Source organism: Neopelma chrysocephalum, unplaced genomic scaffold, assembly GCF_003984885.1.
Source record: "Neopelma chrysocephalum unplaced genomic scaffold, ASM398488v2 Primary Assembly neopelma1_106b, whole genome shotgun sequence".
NCBI lineage: Eukaryota > Metazoa > Chordata > Aves > Passeriformes > Pipridae > Neopelma > Neopelma chrysocephalum.
The window spans coordinates 906,920-931,233 of record NW_020897771.1 but is presented as its reverse complement, the minus strand read 5'-3'; the positions used below and the strand labels follow the sequence as shown (position 1 = coordinate 931,233).

At 40.2% G+C, this 24,314-nt stretch overlaps 1 protein-coding gene across 5 annotated transcripts in view; it reads left to right on the top strand.

Moving 5' to 3' along the window:
- ANO1 (anoctamin 1) overlaps positions 1-24,314 on the top strand; it is a 79,009-nt gene that overhangs the window by 49,568 nt on the left and 5,127 nt on the right. For 3 of the 5 annotated variants that reach the window (XM_027696308.1, XM_027696306.1, XM_027696305.1), the window contains 14 exons: positions 3,162-3,226; positions 3,783-3,917; positions 4,878-5,038; positions 8,281-8,363; positions 9,969-9,980; positions 10,810-10,881; positions 14,005-14,079; positions 16,900-17,101; positions 18,735-18,846; positions 18,998-19,055; positions 19,167-19,267; positions 19,904-20,049; positions 21,197-21,349; positions 22,880-22,932. In XM_027696308.1, the coding sequence (XP_027552109.1) occupies positions 3,162-3,226; positions 3,783-3,917; positions 4,878-5,038; positions 8,281-8,363; positions 9,969-9,980; positions 10,810-10,881; positions 14,005-14,079; positions 16,900-17,101; positions 18,735-18,846; positions 18,998-19,055; positions 19,167-19,267; positions 19,904-20,049; positions 21,197-21,349; positions 22,880-22,932 (1,428 nt within the window). The remainder of the gene's footprint in view (positions 1-3,161; positions 3,227-3,782; positions 3,918-4,877; positions 5,039-8,280; positions 8,364-9,968; positions 9,981-10,809; positions 10,882-14,004; positions 14,080-16,899; positions 17,102-18,734; positions 18,847-18,997; positions 19,056-19,166; positions 19,268-19,903; positions 20,050-21,196; positions 21,350-22,879; positions 22,933-24,314) is intronic. The other 2 variants (XM_027696309.1, XM_027696307.1) reach the window with 1 other exon arrangement.

Below are 24,314 nucleotides of genomic sequence, written 5' to 3'. Positions count from 1 at the left end.
AGATGATTTCAGGCCAGCTGTGATGAGAATATGCTCAGTCATATTCGGGTATCCGTATCAGATACAAATCCTGCTTCATTCCATGGCGAGCTCTGGTCTCAGCACTGCAAACTCTGCTGAATTAATTTGCTGCTGATCTGCAGTGTGAGCATCAGAACTGGTGTGTGGGGGGGGGGAAGCACCTGAAAACACAAGCATAGAAGTGACTGGGAAAGATAAATATGGAATATTTCTCAGGAATAAGAGATCCTCAGCAAAGCTTTAATGTGGGCTCTTCAGGCAGAAACTGCCCTGTGGATGTACAACGTTTCCTTTCAGTCCGTGGTTTAAATCGTGGTTTTACTGTCTGTATAGTGAAAGACATCAGTTTATTGCAGTAAAACAAGTGGGAATTATTCTAAGGAAATACTTTTCATAAGAAAACAAAACAAAACAAATTTTCACCCTTTGTGGAAATGTTGATTTCTTAAATTCAAAGTGCAGTTACTCCACCCTCCCCATCACGCTTCCCTAAAGAAGTTTGGCTTTTGTCTCTGTACGTCAGACAAAACCTGAAATAGAGAGGTTACAACCAGTTCTCTCAGGAGGAGCTGCTAAATTTGGGTGTCATGTGGTGGCTTTTAGACCTGAAACTTTGCCTTTCCAGTTTGTCTCATGGTTTTGTCTCCAAAGAAATGCTCTGGACACGCATTTCTTGTAGGAAAAGGAGATCTAAAGACCTTCAGGTTAGACATATAAAAATAGGTACCCAAAATTAACAGTCTGCTGGGCCTTTAAGGTGCAAATGACTCATCAAAGGACAGTGGATGTTGTTCCCCTCCCTCTATTGATTTGTGTTAAAAATACCACATACCTGTCATTTCATCTTTAAGCAACACAACACCCAACCAAAAATAGGATGAAAGTCCATATTTTATGGAAGTGTCTGGATTATCTTCTTCACTGCTAGCATTTCAAACCTCACAAATTCACTCATTTCACAAGTTCATTGTGTGTTTGGAAATGTTTACCTTGGCTTTTGACTTTAAGTTCCCTCAAATAATCTTTTGGTGTCTTTTGGCGTGTTTCTTCTGGTTTCTTGAAGCATTCTTTAATCTAATCCAGTGCTAGGCTAGGTCTGTGCCTTTTTTAACAAGAAAATTAAAGATTTGAGGCATAGAAATGAAGTAAATATTTAGGTCTAGTGCGCTGATCTCCTCTAATCACGTCTTTGAAGCTGTGCTTTGAATATCAGGCTGATAAATGTCAGGATAAATGAGATAATTCATTTGTACTTTAGACACAAATTTGGTTTCAAGTTGCACAAAACTAAAACATGGCACTGATGCAAAATCCCTTCAGCTGAGTATTTTCCTGATGTGCCTGACAAGCTTAGATCACAGAAAAGGAATCCAATTTACAGCACAGACTTAGTTGTAAAAAAGAAATTAAAACAGAGTGGACATGGATGTCAAGGTGCCCCAAATCGTTGCTTCCCAGACATAGGCAGCGGGCCTTAAACTTATGGAAAATGTGGTTGAAAGAAACCTAAAGCAGAATAAAAACAAAATATACAAGAATGTTGCTGTTTAATAAAGGCCTGCTGTTGGGATTCAGTTTCTGCCTTTACTGTTGTAAGGAAATTAATAAAGATTAATGATTTTGGGTTGCTGAGGGAAAAACCCACAGTCCACTTACATTTTTGACGTCACGTTTCTGTGAAAGTTAAGGAGTTGCTTTTTTTTTTTTTTTTTTAAATGACTCGAACTATTTGCCTGAGAAGTACAGCAGCTGAGCTTGGAAAGTCTGTGTTAGTGGTTTGTTTGGCAGGAGAATTCCAAAACTGCTCTAGAAACGTTGTTGGCTGCGTGACTTCTCTGTGATAAAAGTGTGAGCGGGAGGAACGGGCACGGGCAGTGGTCAGGCTCTGGTCTGCCCTTCATTTCCCTGGGGAGATGGAGGAGTTTGATATCTGTCAGGGTTCTCATGATAAAATAGCCTGTATATTTAGGGAATAACATCCTGTTTTTGGGCTGTTTGCTGTGAACAAAATTCATCATGTTGCCCTCCCTCTAATGATCCTGGTTTAGGTCTCGGTTCCCCTTTGAGTTTCTTGCAAAGCTGCACTGGGTGTGCAGCCCTCACCCCACCCATGGAGGCTTGTGTCACCAAGCTCTGACATTTTCTTTTTGTTTCATTACCCCTCATTCAATGAAAATAAATACCTCAGCAATAATCAGTTTGTGCTCTTACATTTCAGGGGGAAAAAAAAAAGCGATTGTGTTGTTGAATTAATAAAAACAGAAGTGACCGTCCAAGGGTCTCCTTGAAATATCAATCCTTGCTCCAGGAGCATTTACCAAGTTTGTGTCACTGGGATGAAGCAGGTAGAGAAGCAGTAAAGGGAGATCAGACCTCATAAACAGATATAAAGCTGTTCTTCCCCCACAGAGGAGGTGCTGGGTGGCCAGAGAGCCCAGTTCATCTTCTTCGGTGTTTTTTGGATTTCTTGTTCACTCCGTTAGCTGAACTGAATAAATGAAAGAATCAGGTCTGAGAAGAACTATTTGTATATTTTACAAAATAAAGGAAAAGTTGAAGGTCTTAAAGGAACCCATTTTTGCGAGGGATTCAATTTTTTTAATCAGTAATGGGGATCATTGTTTTCCTTGGGCCATATCCTAACCAAAAGGAAGAGTTGAAATCATTGGGTTCTTGTGGCTTAAAGCTGAAAAACATCCTAAATGCAGCCTTTGAGGCACCTCTGCCCAGCACCTCTTGATGGATGCTGAATTATATAGTTTGTGTAGCAAAAACAAACCAGTTTATCCTAATTTTTTTGTTTCTGTCTTCTAAAAGCTCGAAGCGTATTCATCTTTCACATCCATTCTGCTATGGAGCATAAACCCAGGACTGCTCTCCCTGTCTCTGCTGTGGTTATCCATCAGTCCAGTTGCTGAAGAGCCTTTTAATGTACTAGAATTCATCACTGTGTTAGAGCATGCCATATCAGCACATTTACTTTTTAATACTTAATGCAGACTTGAGTGCATTGGCACGTTGTGGGTTGAAACCACAACAGGGTGAGACCAGAACCCCCCCTGTGTGAGCTCTGCAGTTTGCTGGGGCCAAAGGAGAACACGCTGCTCCTTCAGCTCTCACCTCTCCTTTCTGTTTTGCAGCTCCTGTGTGAGGAGTGGGCGAGCTACGGAGTGTTTTATAAATACCAGCCAATCGACCTGGTGAGGTGAGAGTTGAGCCCTTAAACATCGTGTTTCCATGGGGCAGAGGTGAAGCTGTGCAGAGAGGTGCTGATGGGGGTGTCCATGCCTTCAGTGCCACCCCAGGGGACTCTGGAGAGTGGGAAACTGGGAGAAAAGAAGTTTTTGTGTGAGTTTAGAAGGTGCTGATGCATCCCACCTAGAGCGAAAGCTTTTTAATTTTGAATCAATTCTGTTTGCTCATGATGAGACTCTCTGAAGAAAACGAGGTGCTTTTTTAAGAGGATTTGCTCACAGGAGATCTAAAGATACCAATTTTGCAGAGCAGAAACGTGGGGGGGAAAAAATGACTAGTTGGGCTGGCTTGTTTTCATGGTGCCTGTATCTCTGGATGAACTCCAAGCATCATGAGAAAGAGAGTCCTCTGAGAAGAAAAAAATTCCCACAGGTCGTCAGATCTTACTTTCTCCATGCTTAATCCATCTGTGATTCATAATTTTAGCCACGTTTTATTTTAAGAAATAGGAAACATTTCTCTCTCTCTCTCTCTCTCTCATTTCTTTTTTTAAAAATTTATTTCAGAAAATACTTTGGAGAGAAGATTGGGCTATATTTTGCCTGGCTGGGAGTTTATACACAAATGCTCATTCCAGCTTCCATTGTTGGGATTATCGTTTTCCTCTATGGCTGTGCCACTGTGGATGAGAACATACCCAGGTAAAACAAATAAATAAATGGATTCTGTTGCTGGAGGGCACTAGAAACTCAAAGTTATCTTCCTTTAGGAATGTTTAGAAATGCCCCCTACCAAGGACACAAAAGAGCCTATTTTAATCTCGTTAGCATTTATTGTTAATTTTTCATGTGGAGTTTGCATTGATGTGCTACAAATAATTCTTGGCCAGTTGCTCAGGTAGTTGTTTTTTTTTCCTAACTGAGATCATTATGTTAAAACAAATCAACAAAATACTGCTAATGATGGGGTTTGGTGCTTCCCAGCACAAAATGCTGAGGGAGGACATTGTGTGACTTAGAGATGCATCAAGAATGTACATCCCTCAAATAAACAACTGTGATCAGATTAACAAAATCTTGATGTCCTCCTATTTTTAATCCTTTAGTAAGTTTTGCATTATAGTGTTTTTAAAGCCCTCTGATTTTGCATTATTTGCCCTGCATGCATCATCAAGCTGGAGATGCAAATTACATGGTTTGTACAACAACCATGAGCCCTCAATAACAAAGCAGATAATGGATACAGAAAAATAGATTTTTTTTTCTTTTTTAATTCATTAAGACTGCTTTGTACTGCTTCCAACAGTTAAAGAAAGTCAAAGGGAGGGTCACTGTTGCTATTACACAGATGGAGCACAGAGAAGATAAATTGGTTGAACTCCAGTCTCTTGATACTTGTACCTTATCTGTCACTGTAGTTAGAATTTCAAAACAAGAATACTTCAGTTTTATTTTATTCTGTAAGATCCTATAGGAAAAAGGGAGTCAGCAGCCATGAGGATTTCAGCCCCTGCCACAGTGGAGGTTACGGACAGGACTGCTCTGAGTTCTCTGAGTGGTATCTGATGGTCCTACAGGCCACCAGAGGAGAAAAGACCATCAGAGCGTGAAGAGGGAGCCACACTGGCCATGCTTTTCCCATATCTCGTTGCTTTGTTGCAGTATGGAAATGTGTGACCAGAGGAACAACATCACCATGTGTCCCCTGTGTGACAGAACGTGCAGCTACTGGAAGATGAGCTCTGCTTGTGCGACTGCCCGTGCGAGTCATCTGTTTGATAACCCTGCAACTGTCTTCTTCTCAGTCTTCATGGCTCTCTGGGGTGAGAAGATCTATGCTTTCATGTTAAGTTTTTAATTACTTACAACAGGAAGGAAAAGAAGAGATAAAGCAGTGTATTTATACTCAGGCAGTTAATGATGTAAAGAACTTCTCTTTTTTTTCCTTCCTTTTTTTTTTTTCTTTCCCATGAACCTGCCACACCCAAATTTATATTCTGGACTGGAGGCTAAAATTCAAAAAGTTGCTCAAGCTGAATATCAAATGAAATTGTTAAGCATCTGTCATAAAACTGCTGCGTGTTCTGTCAAAATTTCATTAACGGGATTGCACAGCTTGCCAAAAAAAAGGAAAAAAAAAGTCTTCGCAGAGCCAGCTTCCACTTTAGAACATTACAGAAGAAATGTATTAATGTACTCTGGGGTTGAGGGGAGGGCTCTGGGGGGGAAGTGTAATGGCCTTTAGCATCTTCAGGACAAAGCAACATTGATTCCTGAGCGTGCTCCGAGATGCAATTAAGTTTATCAGCAGGCAGACCCTGAAGTGGGAACAGTGGCTTTGGAGGTATTTTTCCTGCTGCTGGCTGCCCTCGTGCTTTGAGCGCATCACTTAACCTTTCCTGGCTTGTCTCTGGAACTTGGGTAAAGTTATTAACCCTGTCGTGAAACCTTTGTGAGAGGGTCTTCAGGAATGGTCGTGGAGAGCTCTTCTCCTCCCTGCTGGATGAGGGATGGGGACCCCATCCCCAGGCATGGGCACTGGGGGAGAGGAGTTTTGGTGGCCACATGCTCCCAGCATCAGTGAGAGCAGCACAAGATGATGTTTGTCTTCCTGCACACCTTGTGAATTAACATAACCTGTTTTGAATTATATTTCATCTTAATAATATACCCTGAGTTTTTATTTCTTCTGGGAGCTGCTTTTACATTACCATACACCTGAACAGATTTAAGTACAATTCTGCATAATTCAATTTAAAGCAGTGTCTTTTTGGCCAAGGTCTCTATTTGAGATGATAATGTTTTAGATGATGCAATGCTGGGAGCTCATTATCAAGTACCTTACGGAGAAGGACTAGGACAGAGGGATTTTGGGAACAGTGGGGTGCAGGTTTGGAGGGAAAGCTGGGAAGTGGTGGGGGGAGGTTGAGCTCAACCAGCTTTGCAGCAGAGAGGAGGGACTGCTGTCTCACAGATCATCATCTGGCTGTGCAGCATTTAGGGAGAAATGTGATGTACCCCAAAGCAAGATGCAGTGTCAGATTTTAAACAGTTCAATTCTCTCATGCAGAGAGTCAAATATCAACTTCTGTCTCCCTTATTTACCATTATTGTGAACCCCACGTGGATCTTTGGCCCTGTTGTCCAAAAAGTAGCAGTCTGCCTCCCTTTCCATAGCAAATATGGGTCTCTTCATCCGTTTTTTTTACAGTCTTGGGCAAAGAAAAGACTGGCAGAAGCCAATTTCTGGGCTCTGTACAAAACCCGGGAAAGTTTTGAAGTGGGATGTGAAACTCCTCAAGTTCTTTGGAATCAACCTAAAATTTCATCGTGCTGCAATACCACGTAAAACAAATGTTGTTGCAGAGAGATCTTTTTCAATTGGGAAAATAAAAACCTTTTTTCCACGTAGTTTTGAACTTGTATTATTGAATTCATGTACAGTTGAAGAGCTGAGGCAGAGGAGACCCAAGTAACCTGCTCAGGACACAGGGCACCCTTAGCACAGCAAGAAAATAAGCCCAAGTTTAGGGGTATTCCCGTGAGCAAACATTAGGCCGGGCTTTCTTTGTATTGTGATCGTGTTTTAACACCCTGGCAAACTCTGCTCCCAGAAGCCTTGAACCAGCTATAGAACCAAAATGAGCCCTGGTCAGAAGTTCAGCCTTAAACATGGACTCTAGCCCGGTGCTGTTTGGTATTAAATGGCATTAAAAATGTCAGAGAATCCAGATAAGATCGTCTGGACAGCAACCTTTGGGAATTTTTAAGCTCCACTTACACTTAACGAGCGTAGATGAAATATGAAAATGCAGGTGCTCCTGGCAGAGCAGTGCTGCATCACTCCCTGGCACCTTCTCTGAGGGCTTCTGAAACGAGCTGGCTGTGTTTCAGACAGTCTTTTCATCTTGCCCTGTTGTAAGCCAGTGCCACAGAAGGGTTTCTAGTAGCACAAGGGAACGACATCCCGTTCGTTTTCCGTGTTTCTGGCTGCATGTGGGAGCTGCAGATCCTGGCGTGAGAACTGCTGGGAGAGGGGAGGCAATTCCAGAACCATGACACAGACCCTCTTAAGACACAGCCACGGCCATCCTGATTAACAGGAAGCCTGTGGCTTGTGAAGGGGCTCAGTTGTAACTTTTCCATGTCAGAGTTTCGCTTGGAAGGCGAATGAATGTCATGGCCCCAGCCCGGCTCCAGTCATGAGGGTGTCCTTTCCTCTCTATTCAACTTTCTTACCCTCTCCTTGCCTCTGTTTTTCTCTGGATATGAGTGTTTCTGAGCACATCTGTTAATACTCACTGCAGGAAGCTCCCCTGGGAACACCATTTCTTGGTAGACTTGCCTCTTTCATAATCACTTATTTATTATACAACTCTGGTGTATTCCCAGCATCTAAATATGTCCTCTGAGAACTCGCTCGGTCTCAGGGGCAGATAGACTGATATAGACTGGGATCATTCATTGGGACTCAAGAATTGCTTTAATGAGTTTTTTTTCTCTCAATCCTCTCCATCAAAAAAAAAAAAAGGGCAGTGTTTTTGGTGATAAAAACCCACAAAGGCTTCCTCTCTCACAGCCTGCCCACCTGCAGCTTTCACACCAGCCATGAGTGTTCGGGTTTGGGTGTGATGATTAGAGCCAACCATACTATTAAGACCTTTAGATGGATGCAATTACATGATTTAAAATGCTTTATCTTGATGTCTTTGAGGGAATAACTCTACCATCAGTTCAAGGTTAGTTAAATCACTCATGTTTTATACAGATAAAACACAGGCTTGTTTGCACTTATGGATGAAATTATATGCAGACGAAGACCATTAATCAGACATACAGATATTTAAATAAGCTTGGGTGCCTGACTTTCTTAGACCCCTTAAAAATTGCAGGCACCTTTCCACATGAAGCTGTGGATGCAACAAATGCCCCTTTTTTTTTAGCTTACCTAGAGAAAACATTTGACTCCTGGCCTATCAGTATTTCCCAGACAGACGTGACTGTTGAATACAAGAGAACAAAAATGAAGTTATATGGTATTATATATGTCAAACTGTTGTTTCAGCTGCCACCTTTATGGAACACTGGAAGAGAAAACAGATGCGTCTCAACTACAGGTGGGACCTGACTGGGTTTGAAGAGGAGGAGGTTTGTCCCTTCAGTTCTGACTCTTTCGCTTCCACCGTGGTGTTACCAATAGCTCCTCACCCTGACCTGATAGACTTTGCCTCGTGGGGAACTGTTCTTGGGATGTTTCCATCATTTAGGAGAAAGGAAAATGTCTATAACATGAGCTGTTTGAGGTTTTTTTGTAGCAAGGGTATGACTAGTACGTCTTGTTGCCATAGAAACGTAATTGTATAGCCACAAAATGTGATTTTTTTTTCTTGAAGCGTGTAGTCGGGTCACACCTAGTGTGTAGGCATGGAATATACAGCTCAGAGCTCACTGCTGGGCTGATGTCAGGGTGCCAACAGCTAAGGACCTCATTCATCACACACTGCTGTAAACCAGGAATGAATGTACTGGAGCTGATAAAGTTACAGCGCTGTAAAATAAAGCACTGAGAAATTCCTGTTAACTTTAACGATGCAGGATCAAGCCCTGACTTGGAAAATACCTCAGAAAGCACTGCCAGACTTGTGGGCTTTGGGGCATTGGGACATAGTGTGGAGGTGGTGGGGTTTTTTTTTTCATTCAAATAATATCCCCAGCCAGGGTCGTAATAAATATGCTAAAGAACATAAAGGGGGAAAGGGCTGAATTTGTATGAAAAAAGGTCATCAAAATCAGTGGAGGAAAGGAGAAGCTGAAAAGCTGCATCCTACCTTTTTGCTTTTTAACTTTGCAAAAGAATAAAGGAGATGCCTTCCTGGAGCAGAACACAATCCCAGCTCCCCCCCAGGCCTTGCCCTGCTGTTGTTATTAAAAGAACTATGACCTCCCGTGTCATATCTCGAGATGTTCTAAATAGATACACAACAAATACTGCTCACGTGAAACAAAACCCTGCCCAGCCCCGGGTTTAACACTGCCCAGCTCACTGAGCCTGGCACAGGCATCGTTCCCCTCGCCCCCAAAGTCTTTCTGTTTGAATTATCCCCCCTCCCTTTAATATGTTTATCTCCTTTCTTAATATATTTAGGGGCCCCATGCCAGCAGCCTCTGTGCCGTGTGCTGTGGTGGTTCATACCTGTTTACTGGGATTTAATAGGGGGATTTATTCCCTGGACACTACACTGCTCTTTTATTTTTGGCAACTTGTTGTTATCACACATGAAAGTGGAGGGGATTAAGTGTATCTTTCCGATGTCTATCCCCTTCATGTCTGAGTTCAGAGCCCCACAAAGCAGCTGCTAATACAGTATATTTTATTCTGTGTTTTAGGTAGTCAGTGCTGGATAATCTGGTCATGTGTTTAGCATTGAATTTAGGCTCCTCCTGTCTCTGATTTGGGGGAAACTTAAGCTGGAGTCATTTTGAAGAATCAGGATTTCAAGTGAAATGCTAAAACCCAAAGTGTCTCATCTTCGGGTGTTTTTAGGGGTGCCTGAAGTTCATACAATACTGACAGTAATGTTAACAAATGCAGAACACGACTAGACTGATTTTTGCCATCTGCTGTACCTGTGTCTGTTTTATGTAATTTTGAAAATATAAATTCAGTATGATCTGCAACTGTTCAGTAATCAAATTTTTGTTTATTTGTGTTTTTTTTCTTGTTTTTCGTGGTTTTTTTCTGGTTTCCTGAAGGAGGCAGTCAAGGTTTGGAAAACATTTTTTTTTTTTTACTCGCTCCTACCTTTTTTATTCCATGTCTACTGATGAATGCCATCTTTTGATCTCCATTTCTTCTTTTTTGAGCATCAGATTTTCTTTAGATCTCCCACTGGTTGCTTTGCCTTTACACCCTCCTGCTCTCCACTTGTTCAGACTTTTTTCAGCTCCGTTCTGTTTCCCATCCAACGCATAATTTTGAATTCTGACTCTTTTATGAATGCATAATTATTGTGAATCCGTGAATCTTTCTGAATCTTTTGGCTGTCTCTTACTTCCAATTGTTTCCTACACCTTCTCCTTCAATGCACATGGAGAATCTGTGGGTGCTGTCCAAGAGAGAATTAGGGGAACACCCCAACTGACAATTCTCTGGGATCCCAAAGCCAAGTATTTTGCAAACTTACAGCAGAAAATTGTTTCCCTCACAAGCTGAGGATCACTGAAATTACAGTTAATGACATTTAATTTTTATCAAAAATGTAGGTGATTAAAATCCAAGCATCATGTCACTTGGTATGAACTGTGCTGTCTGCAGGTTGTGGTGTGTATCTCATGTATTAAATTTAATCTCTATAACACTGGATGTGGGTGTCCAGATCGTTCTGCAGTTGCTGCTGTAGAACTGTGAATGATACAGGATTTAACATTTTTTTAATTACAGTCAACTATCAGTTAACATGAATGACATCAAGTAAATTTGGATTCAGTTAGAAAACTCAGAAATTATCAGGAAATCGACCTGCAAACAGTCCATGTGTAGCTGATGTAGAAAACAAGTAATTTTGCTTTTTATTAAATGTGACTTGTTTCACAGGATCATCCAAGAGCAGAGTACGAAGCCAAAGTTTTGGAAAAGTCACTGAGAAAAGAACACAAACATAAAGAGGTATGGTAAAAATATTCATTTGTTTCACTTAGAAAAGACTGAAAAAGAAGGTTGTTACAGCAGGCTCTGACCCAAGACTGAGGAATAGGTAAAAAATAGAACTATTGCTCAATTGTGTTTAAATTCCAGGAGTCTTCAATCCTAGAGTACTTAGTGTGTGCCAGGGCACAACACCTGATTAAGTCTGAAAATGCTTTTAATGATTAGATTGAGGAGTGTGGCTTAGGGAAACTAATTGAGCCCCATCAAAGGGGTGCTCCTGTTACATTAATAAATCAAGTTTGAGAAAACCGCAACAAACCATCTTACTCTGTGCAGTGAAAGTACCTGAAGCCTCTCAGAAGTTCTCTGCTGTGCTAGACTTTCTCTGCAAATAAAAACATTATTGAAGAGCACTAACAGCAATTTCCACGCTGAATTCCAGCTTTCAGAATAACTTTCTGCCTTTTAAAAGCACAACTTCCATTTTATTCCACTGAACAACGCAGTGCTCACTTTTGCTTTTAACTTGCTCTTTTTACACCATTGTGAGAAAGGTGCTGCCAGTCATCCTGAGAGCAGCTAATCATCCCTGAGAGCAGCTTCCCTGCCCTTTCCCTGAAGGCTGTAATTCTTTCCCTGTGACTGCCTGTTATCAGCAGATTGATTGGAAAAAGCTCCTTTTCTCCCCCATGCACTGGCTTCCACCCTACCAGAAGTTATTCCCCCCCTTAACTGCAAGAATTTAGCCATTTATGTGCTGTGATTTTAAGAAGAGAAGTAAAAACTCCAGCTTAAACCAAACCTGTTGGCAGAATTTCCTCTCCTGTATCTGTTGCCAGTGGCACAGTAGCGTGGAGCCATTCCCTAAATAGGGATTTTATGACAACCCTATGAAAATACCAACTGCGATAACAACATTTACACAATATACTCTTTAGGGGCAGCATATATAGATTGGGCTGGTGTTAAAACTAAATTTATACTTGAGTACCATCTTCTTAAAAGATGCTGCAGAGCTGCCAGTGGTTTGTTCCCATTAATCTGTAGGATGCTGTAAGTGGTTCAGTGCCATGTGCAATATCTTTGTTGCAGCAGATCAAATCCCTTTCAAATCACTTACAGAAGAGAAAAAATTTGGGTTGCTGCCCTCTTATAGGCTGGGTAAGCAATTTTGAATACAGACTTTACTGTATTCTGCTAAAAACCCATAACATGCTCTACTTTTGAGTATACTAAGAATTCAGGTCTTAAATGTGGAAGACTAATTGAACAATTAATTAATGGCGGCCCCCTAAGAATGAAAGTTGAGCAATTAAGAGGGTTTTGGTTTTTGGTTTTTTTTAACCAGACTATTTATAAATTTTTGGGCTGCATTCAATTTGGATGTTGCTAATTTGGGAAACGTGAGAAAAGGAGGTTTTTTTCTGAAAGACTTGATGGTTATCTTTCATCGGGATCTGGTGTGTTAAAGTTCAGATTCAACAGTTGTAGGACAACTTGGAAATCTTATCAAAGAAAAAATATGTAAAGCTAAACCAAAATTCCTTATATTATTTTCAAGAGAAGTCCAATAACAAAAAATTTAAAGGAAGAAGGTTTTGGACATTCTTTATACTTCATAAAAGAAGGGCACAATCCTGTATTAGAAAGGGAATATCCTTTGCAGGATTGCCTGAGGTACCCCAAGGATTTGGGGCAAGGGTTTGTCTGTTGTTGTTGTTGTTATGTTTTATTAACTTAAAGCTGAAACACAAAGCCTTAAGCAAACTAAAAGAGCATTCACTTGTGCTCAAGTGCTGTGTCAGCTGAGGCAGTAGAGAGTGTGTAATTAATTGAGCAGTGCTTTGTAATGCCATATTGCCCGACCCTTTCTTGTTTCCTTTGGCTGCCATCAGAAGCACCGATATTTTCCAGAAGAGACAGCAAACAAATGGAGACAAAGAGTTAAGACAGTCATGGCTGGGGTGAAATTGGTTCTTTTTATTCAAACTTATGAAGAAACTCAAATTATGAGTAATTATGGAAGACACAAATCAATTTGTTTTTTTTGGCTGTTGAACCTTTGTTTAATATTCACATTCAGTTCTGGGTTTCTTCCCCTTCCTCCCCCTGTTTCTTCAGCACCTTTTGGGACGCTGTTCCATGCGTTGGGAATGGCACTGCATGGCTAATCTTAGATTTCCCATCCTGGACTGACTTTGTTTTGCAGTGGAGCATGGGCCATGTGTTGAGAGAGTTGCTTGCACTTCCCCGAGACAACGTGCATGTCATGAAAATAGAACTTGAGTAAAAATTTTGTGTTCATTACAACGTGCGCATCGTCTCCCGTGATGTTCCTTTTCTTGTTTATTTTCTGGTGTTTCAAAACAATTCCGGGCATCAAAGTTTATGAAGGACTCTGGATGAGCAACACTGTTCTAAATTAATTTTTCAGGGCCAAATTCAGGCAGTGGCTGGTTGACTGGATTTAGGGAATTCTACAAAGACTTTTTATACACAGAATCACAGAATGGTTTGGGTTGGAAGGGACCTTAAAACAGTCTCATTCCAACCCCCTGCCATGGGCATGTTAACTCCTGTTGGTGTGATCCGTTGAATACCAAGGGGATAGTTAAAAATCACTCATATCCAAGGAATTTTAAGTCTCATACTACACACCAAAAAAGATCTTCCCTGTCAACTCTGGAGTTACTTCATACCATACTTAAATCTGTATTTCAAGTGAGCCAGTTATGCAACTACAAAGCTGCAAATATTAACTGGGGAGGGAGAGAGGAAGGAGTAGAGTTTTTCTAGGGAAAGCAAAAGAAAATATTTAACAGTAAGAGAGACCTTACTTCATGCTTTCTGACAGCCTATTTGCATGTTTCCTTCAAAAAAAGTATACAGAAAAAAAAATCTGGTTTATTTATACTCCCAGTGCAGGCCCTTGACCAGTTTGAACCTGGATCTGGAGTAAACAATTTGCCTGTGTGGAATTGTAGCTGTAAACACTGTGTCTGCATCTTCTGACTGGTTGTGTTTTTGCCAGCCTTTTCCTGCCCCTCTTTGTTTTTGTCACACGTGCAAAATCACACGTTCCTTTTTTTTTTCATTAAACGTGCCTTTTTTTTGTTTTTCCCCATCAAAAAAAAATTTTAGACAGATAAAGAAAAGCTGACGTGGAAGGACCGTTTTCCAGCCTATTTAACCAATTTTGTTGGCATCATCTTCATGGTAAGCACCGCCTGGCAACACCTGAAATTTTTGTTACTGAGTCGTTGTATAGAATAGAAGTGATGGAAACATTGGTGAAACTTTATCAGGTGGAGATGTGGTTCACAGTGGCTTTTTCCCAGTGAAAAAACTCAAGCATTTTATTGTTTCATAATCTGAAATCTTTTCAAGGGCTTGAATTTCTACTTTGCCATCCCTTTCCAGTAAAGAAAGAAGAATCCTAAATTAGGGCAGGGGTAAATGAGGGCACAGAAATGGAGATTCCCACCACCACTGATGGGACAAAGCCTGTCAGGAAGTGGCCAGGAAGTAGAAAACAGTCCCACTTTAATACCAAACTCTTTGAAAGAAGTGAGGTTGCCAATTGCAATCATGATGGCAAGGGTTTTTAATGCATCAGTCAGATTTGGAGTTACCCCATCTAACAGGAGAATTGCAAACAGAGCACTTAATTCAAGAAAAAGGTAAAATAATGATGAGAACAGCCTTCTTCCATTTGCTGATAAAGCATAAGCATTTAAAACAAATGTTGACAGAAATGACAATAACTCAAGATATGGAACAGATTGGCAGGCAGATAAAAAAAAAGCTTAAGCCCTTTCCAAAAGTAGAATTCTCCTGACTAAACTAAATTGATTTGGGGTTTTTTTAGGGGATAAGGATTTTGCTTTGGGGTTGGTTTTTTTTAATGTTTGCATTTTTAGAGAATGGAAATGCAGCAAATCTAATATTTTCAGCCGAAGAATCGGTACCTTATAACAACCACCTTTTAAAATTATTCCTCCATGTAAGCAATGAAAAATTGAGTGAGATTCTACTTTGCCAGGAATCGTGTTGATTTAATCAGATTTAATTTCAGTTTGTGATTATGAAAGCACAACGAACCTGAGTAAGGGATTTGAAGGCTTGTGTTAGAGTTAAGCAAAAATACAGCTGTTTTTTTCAAACATGGCTTTTTTATATTAATAGAGCAAATACCATGTGTACAGCTGTTGGTGTCAGGGCTGAAAGCAAGCCCACTAATAATTTTAATATGTATTTAGATTAATTATTGATAGATAATATTTTACTATTTCATGTTCAGTATTTGGTTATTAGTAATATATAATATTTTTTTTAATTCTACTAAGCAAGATGCTGTTGTTGTCAGGGCTGAAAGCAAGCCCACTAATACTTTTAATTAGTCTTTATATTAATTAGTAATAGATAATATTTGAGTATTTATTGTTCAGTACTTAGCAATTAGTAATATATAATTTTTTAAAATACTACTAAGCAAGATGCTGTTGGTGTCTCAGCCCACCAACTTTTAATTAGTATTTATATTTATATTTATTAGTAATAAATAATATTTTAGTATTTAGTGCTGAGTATTTAGCAATTAGTGATATATAATTTTTTTTTAATACTATTAAGCAGGGTGGTGTTGCTGCCAGGCCTGAAAACAAGCCCACTAATACTTTAAACTAGTATTTATTGTTCATTATTAATAGATAATATTTTACTATTTAGTTATTAGTGATATATAGTATTTTTTTTAATACTACTAAGCAAGAGGCTGTTAGTGTCAGGGCTGAAAGCAACCCCACCAATACTTTTAATTAGTATTTATATTTATATTGATAAGTAAGAAATAATATTTTAGTATTTGGTGCTGAGTATTTAGCAATTTGCAATATATAATTTTTTTTAATTCTGCTAAACAAGATGCTGGTGGTGCCAGGGCTGAAAGCAAGCCCACCAATACTTAATTACTATTTATATTTATATTAATTAGTAAGAAATATTATTTTAGTATTTAGTGCTGAGTATTTAGCAATTAGTGATATATAATTTTTTTTTAATACTACTAAGCAGGGTGGTGTTGCTGTCAGGCCTGAAAACAAGCCCACTAATACTTTAAACTAGTATTTATATTCATTAGTAATAGATAATATTTTACTATTTAGTTATTAGTGATATATAGTATTTTTTTTAATACTGCTAAGCAAGATGCTGTTGGTATCAGGGCTGAAAGCAAGCCCACCAATACTTTTAAATTAGTATTTATATTAATTAATAATATATAGTATTTTGGTACTTGGTCTTTAATATTTAATTATTAGTAATATTTTTTTTAATACTGCTAAGCATGATGCTGGTGGTGTCAGGGCCGAAAGCAAGCCCACCAATACTTTTAATTAGTATTTATATTTATATTAATTAGTAAGTAATAATATTTTAGTATTTAGTGCTGAGTATTTAGCAATTAGTGATATATAATTTTTTTTAATACTACTAAGCAGGGTGGTGTTGCTGTCAGGCCTGAAAACAAGCCCACCAATACTTCTAATTGTATTTACATTCATTAGTAACAGATAATATTTTACTATTATTAGCAATATATAGTATTTTTTTAAATACTGCTAAGCAAGATGCTGTTGGTGTCAGGCCTGAAAACAAGCCCACCAATACTTTTAATTAGTATTTACATTTATATTAATTAGTAATAAATAGTATTTTAGTATTTAGTGCTCAGTATTTACCAATTAGTAATATTTAATTTTTTGAATACTACTAAGCAAGTAGTTCACATTTGTGTGCCCTTAAAAAAAAGCCTTTTGCGTGTGATTGTGGCATCGTCGTATCACTTTTTCCAAGTGATTTTCAAGTCACTCGCAAAGGAGGATCTTTTCCCACAGCTCATCCAAGTGTTTGGGAGCCTTTAGTGCGGGAATTGGGTGGAGGTGGGACGTGGCCCAGATATCCCATTTCTGAGGCCGTTGCTGAGTCCCAGACGGAGCATTTTTCAGTTGGATCTCTCACCGTCCTTCCCGGCAGGTCGGGCTGACATTCGCCATCGTGTTCGGAGTCATCATCTACCGGATCTCCACGGCTGCTGCCTTGGCCATCAGCTCCACGCCCTCGGGGCGCTCCAGTGTCCGTGTCACCGTCACCGCCACCGCCGTCATCATCAACCTGGTGGTCATCATCATCCTGGACGAGGTCTACGGCTGCATCGCCAGGTGGCTCACGCAGATCGGTAGGTTTAGACCCTCGGCCGGTACTTGCTAGGCCGGTTCTAAACAAGGAGGACCCGAATCACTGTCCTTCGTGAGTCACCTTGTGCTGGTTTAAAGGTAAACCAGCAGGGGAAAATGAACCCAACTCAAAAGAGAGATTATAAGTCAGAATAACAATTTAATAAAATAATACAATAAGTACGATCATACAGACAAACAATTGGTTTTAACCCACAAAACCCAAATGTGTAACCCAGCACCCTGGGGCATGAACAGAGTGGTGTTCCTTGGGCCCCCTGAGTCCAAAGTAAAGGGAGAGTGGAAACCCTGTTGGTGAGAGTGCTGTTGCAGTCTGGTCAAGAGTGGTGATTGCAGTCCAGTCAAGAGTGGTGGTTGCAGTCTGGTTGAGAGTGGTGGTCTGCAGTCTTCCTCTGGATCCTACGAGTGGTTAAAAAAGTCCCAAGACCCCAAGATTATGTCTTCCAGTTCAGGCAGGAATGCCCAGTACCTCCCTCAGGGCAGGGAGTTCCACAATGGGTGTGAGGACAGAAGCATCCTCTTATTTTGCAGGCCTCTTAACACCCAGTTTATAGCCTGAGGAGTCAGGCCTGCTCTGGGCAGAGGGTGTAAATGGTCTATTGGTAACAGTTTCTGGGAAATGGCATGGAAGGCTATAGAATACACAGTTTTGGGTTACACCCATCCAGTGATGAACTAGTCCCAACTGTTCTAACTAGGACACACCTGCAGAGCAGTGAGCAAACCCAGGAAATTCGGATGTGTGGCTAAAATTCTAACCAGCTACTGGTAGATATTTATTTTTAGAACTTTTCTGTCGGCAGTGGCAGCGCAAATCACTAACCCAGCTACAGGCAACAGCAGATATTCCTATACCTAGTCTCGAGCTTCACTCTCCTCTCTCACACAATTTCTGGCATTTTTTAATTGGCTTAGGGCATGTGGAAAAGTGCAGAAAAAGGGTGCTAAAAAAACACCGTAGGGGAAAAAAAACTTTTTGAGTCATTTCCAAAAAGCGCCAGTAAAAAAGGGGTTTGGAAACCTTTTCAGGTAAGTTTTCGTCCGTCTGCAAATGATTGTCATGAAGAAGGTCAGCCAGATGTGGAATGAAATTGGAATTACTGTTGTAACGTGTCTGAGTGGTGGGATCCTCAGCAGACTGACCACCAACCTCAAGATATATAGATATATATATTATATAGATATAATATATCGATGTGTAGATTATATAGATATTATAGATAGATAGATATAGATATAGATATATAACCTCAATAAAGATATATATTTATATATTGAGAGAATATAATGTATATATAAAATATATAAAATATGTATTATAAATATTTATATATTTTTATATATTTATAAATAAATATTTATATATAAAATATATTTTATATCTATAAAAAGTATATATCGATACACATATATACATATATATTATATAATACATTTATATTTTATATATATATATAAAAAGTACAGATACACATGTATACATATATATATAAGGCTATACATACATATCCCTTTGTTTAAAAGATGTTTTCCCAAAATCTATTCATAAGATCTTGAAGTATTTCAGGTAGGATAATTCCTTAACACTTTTTATCCCTGTCACATTGGTTCCAGAGGTGCCAAAAACTGACAAGAACTTTGAAGAGAGGCTGATTTTCAAGGCTTTCCTGCTGAAATTTGTCAACGCCTACACCCCGATTTTCTACGTCGCCTTCTTCAAAGGCCGGTGAGTGATGCCAAGGGCTGCTCAGGGTTTCAGCTTTTCAGCCCCAAACATTAGGTGGTCTCACTCAGAGGCGTGGATTGTGACATAAATTGCTCTAAGAATAAAATATTAGAAAGTATAAAATACATTAACTCTGACCATTGTGCCCTAGATTTGTTGGACGTCCAGGTGACTACGTCTACATTTTCCATTCTTTCCGGATGGAAGAGGTAATTGCATTTCCCAGCCCGTCTGTGATCCTGCTGGGTGGGAGCACCCTCTGCCCCTGCCACAGGGATGCAGCAGGTTGTTCTGACTGTCCTTTCCCCTCTCCACCCCAGTGTGCCCCGGGCGGTTGCCTGATGGAGTTGTGCATCCAGCTCAGTATTATCATGCTGGGCAAGCAGCTGATTCAGAACAATTTGTTTGAGATTGGCATCCCGTAAGTAGAGACTTTTGTTCTTTTTTTTTTCTTTTAACAACTGTTTTTTACAGTGCCTGCAATGCACTGTGTGTGTCCACCGCCCCTGGATGTGAACGTGGTTCACGGGCTGTGTGAAAGTTTATTCAGTAAGTCTGTGGTTGTAGAGCAGCAGGAGCTGAGGGGGCTTCAAAGCAGAGTTGAATGACCAGCAACCTGGTCTAGTGGAAAGTGTCCCTGCCCGTGGAACAAGATGAGCTTTAAGGTCCCTTCCAACCCAAACCATTCTGGGATTCCATGCTTCTGTGACTGGGAGTAGCTGCATCCTTGCTACGATGCATCCAACAAAGCAGATGTCTTTGAAAAGTGCTGGGCAATCTATTGCTTTCCTGCTGGTTAGCAAGAGGTGTAATGGTGAACAAGTGATTCAATTATAACCATATTTTAGTGCCTGATCCCTTTGATGTATACTTTTATAATATACACCTAATATGCTTCTAGCATATTGTGGCTCTTGCACAGTTCTCACGAAAATAAGTACAGTGCAAGAATTATGAAATTATGTAAGAATTATGAAAATACCGTGCCTGTTAATGTAAATAACTGAGAAACGAGCAGAGAATGGAATTCTAACTGAATCATTTCCACTTCCCTCAGAAAAATGAAGAAATTTATCCGATACTTGAAATTAAAGCGTCGGCGTTCTTTGGACCATGAAGAGCACATGAAAAAAAAGCAGCGTTATGAAGTGGACTATAACCTGGAGCCTTTTGCTGGGCTCACCCCTGAATACATGGAAATGAGTGAGTGAGGTGGAAAGAAGGCATTTTAAGCCGTAATTATTCCGACTAATTGGGATGGAGGGCAGAGCTTTTTGAACTGCAGATTCAGTGGACATGAGGATAACTTAATTATTGACGTCTACAGTCTTGGATTCCAGCATGTTTCAGCCAACCCTGGCTGCTTGAGGGCTGAATTGTGCTCCCTGCTGTTCACAAGCCCTTACTTTAGCACGATATTGTAGATATTTTCTTTCAAGCCATGTGACATGTCACTGCCAAGTTTCAAATGCAAATGATTAGGTGGCATATTTTATCACCAAGCTCCACCCTACATAGGAAATAACTTACTTAATTAGGATTTGATAATTTCCACACCAGAGAATCTGGGTTTTTTTCTGAAATCTGGTCTAAATCTTCTGAAAGAGAGATGTGTCTCTAGGCCAGGCTGTACTCAACAGATCACACTTAATTCTTTTTTTTTCAAGTAATGCATTATATTGAATGAGACAAATTAGAATATGTGGTGACCTTGATGTTCAGAGCACTTGAAACAGATGGAAATCTAATGCTACAGGCTAAGAGGTCATGCTGTCAGTTCCTAAAAATAAGAAAAGATGCCGTTACTGAGATCAGCATTTGGAAGTAACAGAGGAAAGAAAGATGGGGCACTGGCAGTGCTGGGATGAGCATGACATCAGTGCAATATCCTCAGCAAACAAAAAGCAGATACATCTCAGGTTGTAGGAAGCAAGTTATTCCCAGCAGAGGCAGAGAATCAGTGATGTCCTTTCCAAAGCTTCCAGTGGGATTGGTGAAGGCTAAAAACCTGCCAGGTGGAACGTGGCAAGTTTAGGCAGAGCTAACACTGTTGCTGCCATAACCCCGCTCCCTCAGGTCATTCCTGTGCCAGCCTTGCCCATGGAAAAATAGTTTTAGGAGCTTCCCCATCCTTGTGGTTACTTTTCTTTGCGTTTTGCAAGGTGGCAACGGGCCCTTCCGTGCCTGAGTGGAGCAGCCGTCATGCAAACTGTGCCTGACACAGAAAATGGGATTTAAACTCCCAGAACTTGTCATGTTGTCAGACTTTGGGGGATGGCACTGATGTGGTGCTGGAAGCATTTGGTAAATACTGCCCACAGCCACTGAAGGGGTTTCTTTTCCTTTCCAGTTATCCAGTTTGGGTTTGTGACTTTGTTCGTCGCATCCTTCCCTCTGGCACCTTTGTTTGCTTTGTTGAACAACATCATTGAAATCCGTCTGGATGCCAAAAAGTTTGTTACTGAGCTGAGGAGACCGGTAGCTGTGAGAGCAAAGGATATAGGTAAGTGCTTAGTGCTACTGTATCCTAGTTTGTTTATTCCTGGATTGATGGCAGGATGTTATTGTGCTGAGTTAGTTTCAATAACAGGAAGATATTTATAGGAAAATTCAAAACATTAGACTGTGGCTTAGCTGTGAACCGCCATAATTCATCGAGGCTTTGCTTTTAAAATAGGAAGACCAGAGCTTTAAATTCAGATTAATATTTTATTAAGCAAACATTATCACTTTTTAAATCAAAATGATCAATGCAGTGGCAAAATACCTCACATGGTCAACGATCCTTCCCGGCAGTGAAGTTTTCTCGCAGAAGCAAAACTTTCTGTGTTTAATAAGTCTGGACTGGCCTCAGAAACACCCTTGGGAGTGAGGGGAGATTCAGAAGGCTGTGAGTAAATGTATCCCTTGTATCAGCAAGAAGGTCTGAAGGGTGAAAGCTGCAGTGAATGTAGCTGGAACTGGGCTCTGCTGTACAGAGCAGTCGCCCCCTTACTGGAGGGGCCCAACAGCTCCGGGTGTATGTGACAAGGAAGCTGTTTCTCTCAAGTGTTGGTTATCTGTGACTAAAAATGGTCATTAAAATAAAAATAGAAATAAAATAATTGTCTTTATTACAGAGCCAATGAGAGCGGAGAAGTTTGTGGTCTGTTGCTAAACTCAGGGTTCATTCTGCTGTTGTACAGGCAGAGCTTTTCCTTGGGCTCATCCCTGTGCCCTGGGATCACCCCATACTTGAAGAACACATCCTGTTTTGTCAAGGGCTTTGCCATGACTTTGCTTTGGGGGTGGTTTTTTTTGTGGCTGCCTGATTTGATGCTGTGGGTTGCTGGTGGAGATGGTGGAGAGGGTGTTGTTGGTTTTTTGTTTGTGGTGGGGTTTGGATTTGTTTTTTTTTTTTAATTTGTTTTTGAGAGGGTATTAATTATAATTCACTGCAATTTAATCCCGGTCTTGTGGGTGAAAGAACCTCACTTCTTTCAGAGACATCCTAAAGTCAGACTGAGAGGGCCACAGACAAACCAGACAAGTTTTTTAGCACAGGGATTGTCAGGATCAGGAGAGGCACAAGGTCCCACCTGCCTAAGGCAGTGGGTAACCACAGACAGAGGTCTATCCCTGCTTCCACTGACACTGTCACACCTTTTCCTGAAGTTCTGTGCTCTGCCCAGGCTGGTTTGTGTGTGCTCTGCCAGAAAGCCAGGCTGGAGGAGTCTTCCAGGGACATCAACCTGTGTAAAGCCACCTACATCTCCCTTTTATGCCAAGCATTCCTCTCTCTCTCACACTTGCCTTCCTCTTCCTCAAAGAAGCTTTTAGCTTAAAACCTCAAAAAAAAAATAGGTGCTCAAACGTAGCTTTGGAAGACAGATTTGGGCTCCCTTTGCTTACAGGTCATTAAATTAATGTCTTATAATTTGTTATTTTTTTATTTAAAATACAACTGTAGTGCTCTTAACACTGTTAACTAAAAACGTAATTTATGTAATTTTAGGGACTAGAACAGAATTTATATGTTTGTCTCTTTCCTTAGGAATCTGGTATAACATCCTCAGAGGTATTGGAAAGCTTGCTGTCATCATAAACGTAAGTAGATCAGCATGAACAAAACTTGAATTCAATAGGCTGGCTTTTCCATTCTGCTCCATTAGTTTTATTTCAGCATAAATCCCTTAAATCAAGTGAAAGTATATGATTTAGAAACTTTTGGGACTATCAGAGAATTAGCTGCAGGGTTTATTTTAAAGTTGTGATAGTAGTAGCAATAATATAAAATAGTAGCCTGTCATTGCAGCTTTTTTCCAGAATGTTTTCATAAAACAGCTTTGCCCTTCAAACAGATATGGCCACGGCTGCTTACTTTTGCTCTTTTGAAATACTTTCACTAAGATGATGTATTTTTTAATTTCAGTGCTATTTTGGGTCTGGTATGAGATGAGAATCAGTTCAGCTCCTCAGAGCACAGTGTCCCTCCATTGAAAATCTGCCCAATGCTCCTGCCCAGAGAGTGTTGAAAACCCTGAAAATGTTTTTATTTCAACATCAAAATCCACATCCCAGCCCTTAGAAAAATTTAGCACACCTGAATATATTAATGTATGTGCTTCTCTAGTACTCTATAGGAATAGACATCCACAATGATCATCCTTCTTGCACCCCAGCTGGGGAAAGATGAAAACAAAAGCTGTTTGCAATGCAGCAAACCAGGGGCTGTGTGGGGCTTATGGCCACATGTCCATAGACTCACTTGTGTGTTTTTTTACATTATCCAGACTGGAAATCCCTTCAGTTTGCCCCCAGGGGTCTGTTGGGCTGTGGCAAAACCATTCTTCTGGTTATTTGGTCTGCTGCCTTAGTTTGTCTTTACTATTTCTCCTCTTTTTCTTTGGAAATAATTCCTCTATGTTTTTTCTCTTTTCTTCTGTGTAGTCTCTTTGTCAGTGTTATTTTTCCCTCTTTGGTCAATGTACTATTCCTCTTTACCATAAAATAAATAAAACATTTTGTACTGTGTTTGTTCCACATGTACATGAGATTTATGCCACTGAGAATGTTTCATAATAATGATAAATAAGGAAGGCTAAAGCTATGGAAAACTCAGCCAAATTGGCTGTTGTGCATTTTCTGTACAATCTTTTAAAAAAAAAAAACATTTTAAATAACCGAATGAAATGCAATTTTTGTGACCACAAAAATAAAACTGGGCTCCGTCTGCTCATCCTTTTATCTTGATGGAGTTAAAAAACCACACACAATTAATGGCCCTTTTGCAGTGCAATGAGAATTTGAAGAGTCGATTCAGTGTCGGTTGTTCGCAGAACAGGAAAAGTGCTCGGAAATCAATCAGTTGGACCTTGTGCAATGCACCAGGGACAAGCTGTGACTGGGGCAAGGGGAAGCAGTGCTGTGTTAGCTCTCCTCTGGTGCTGGGGGTACAGCTGCTCCGTTCTCTGGGGGGCTCGGATCAT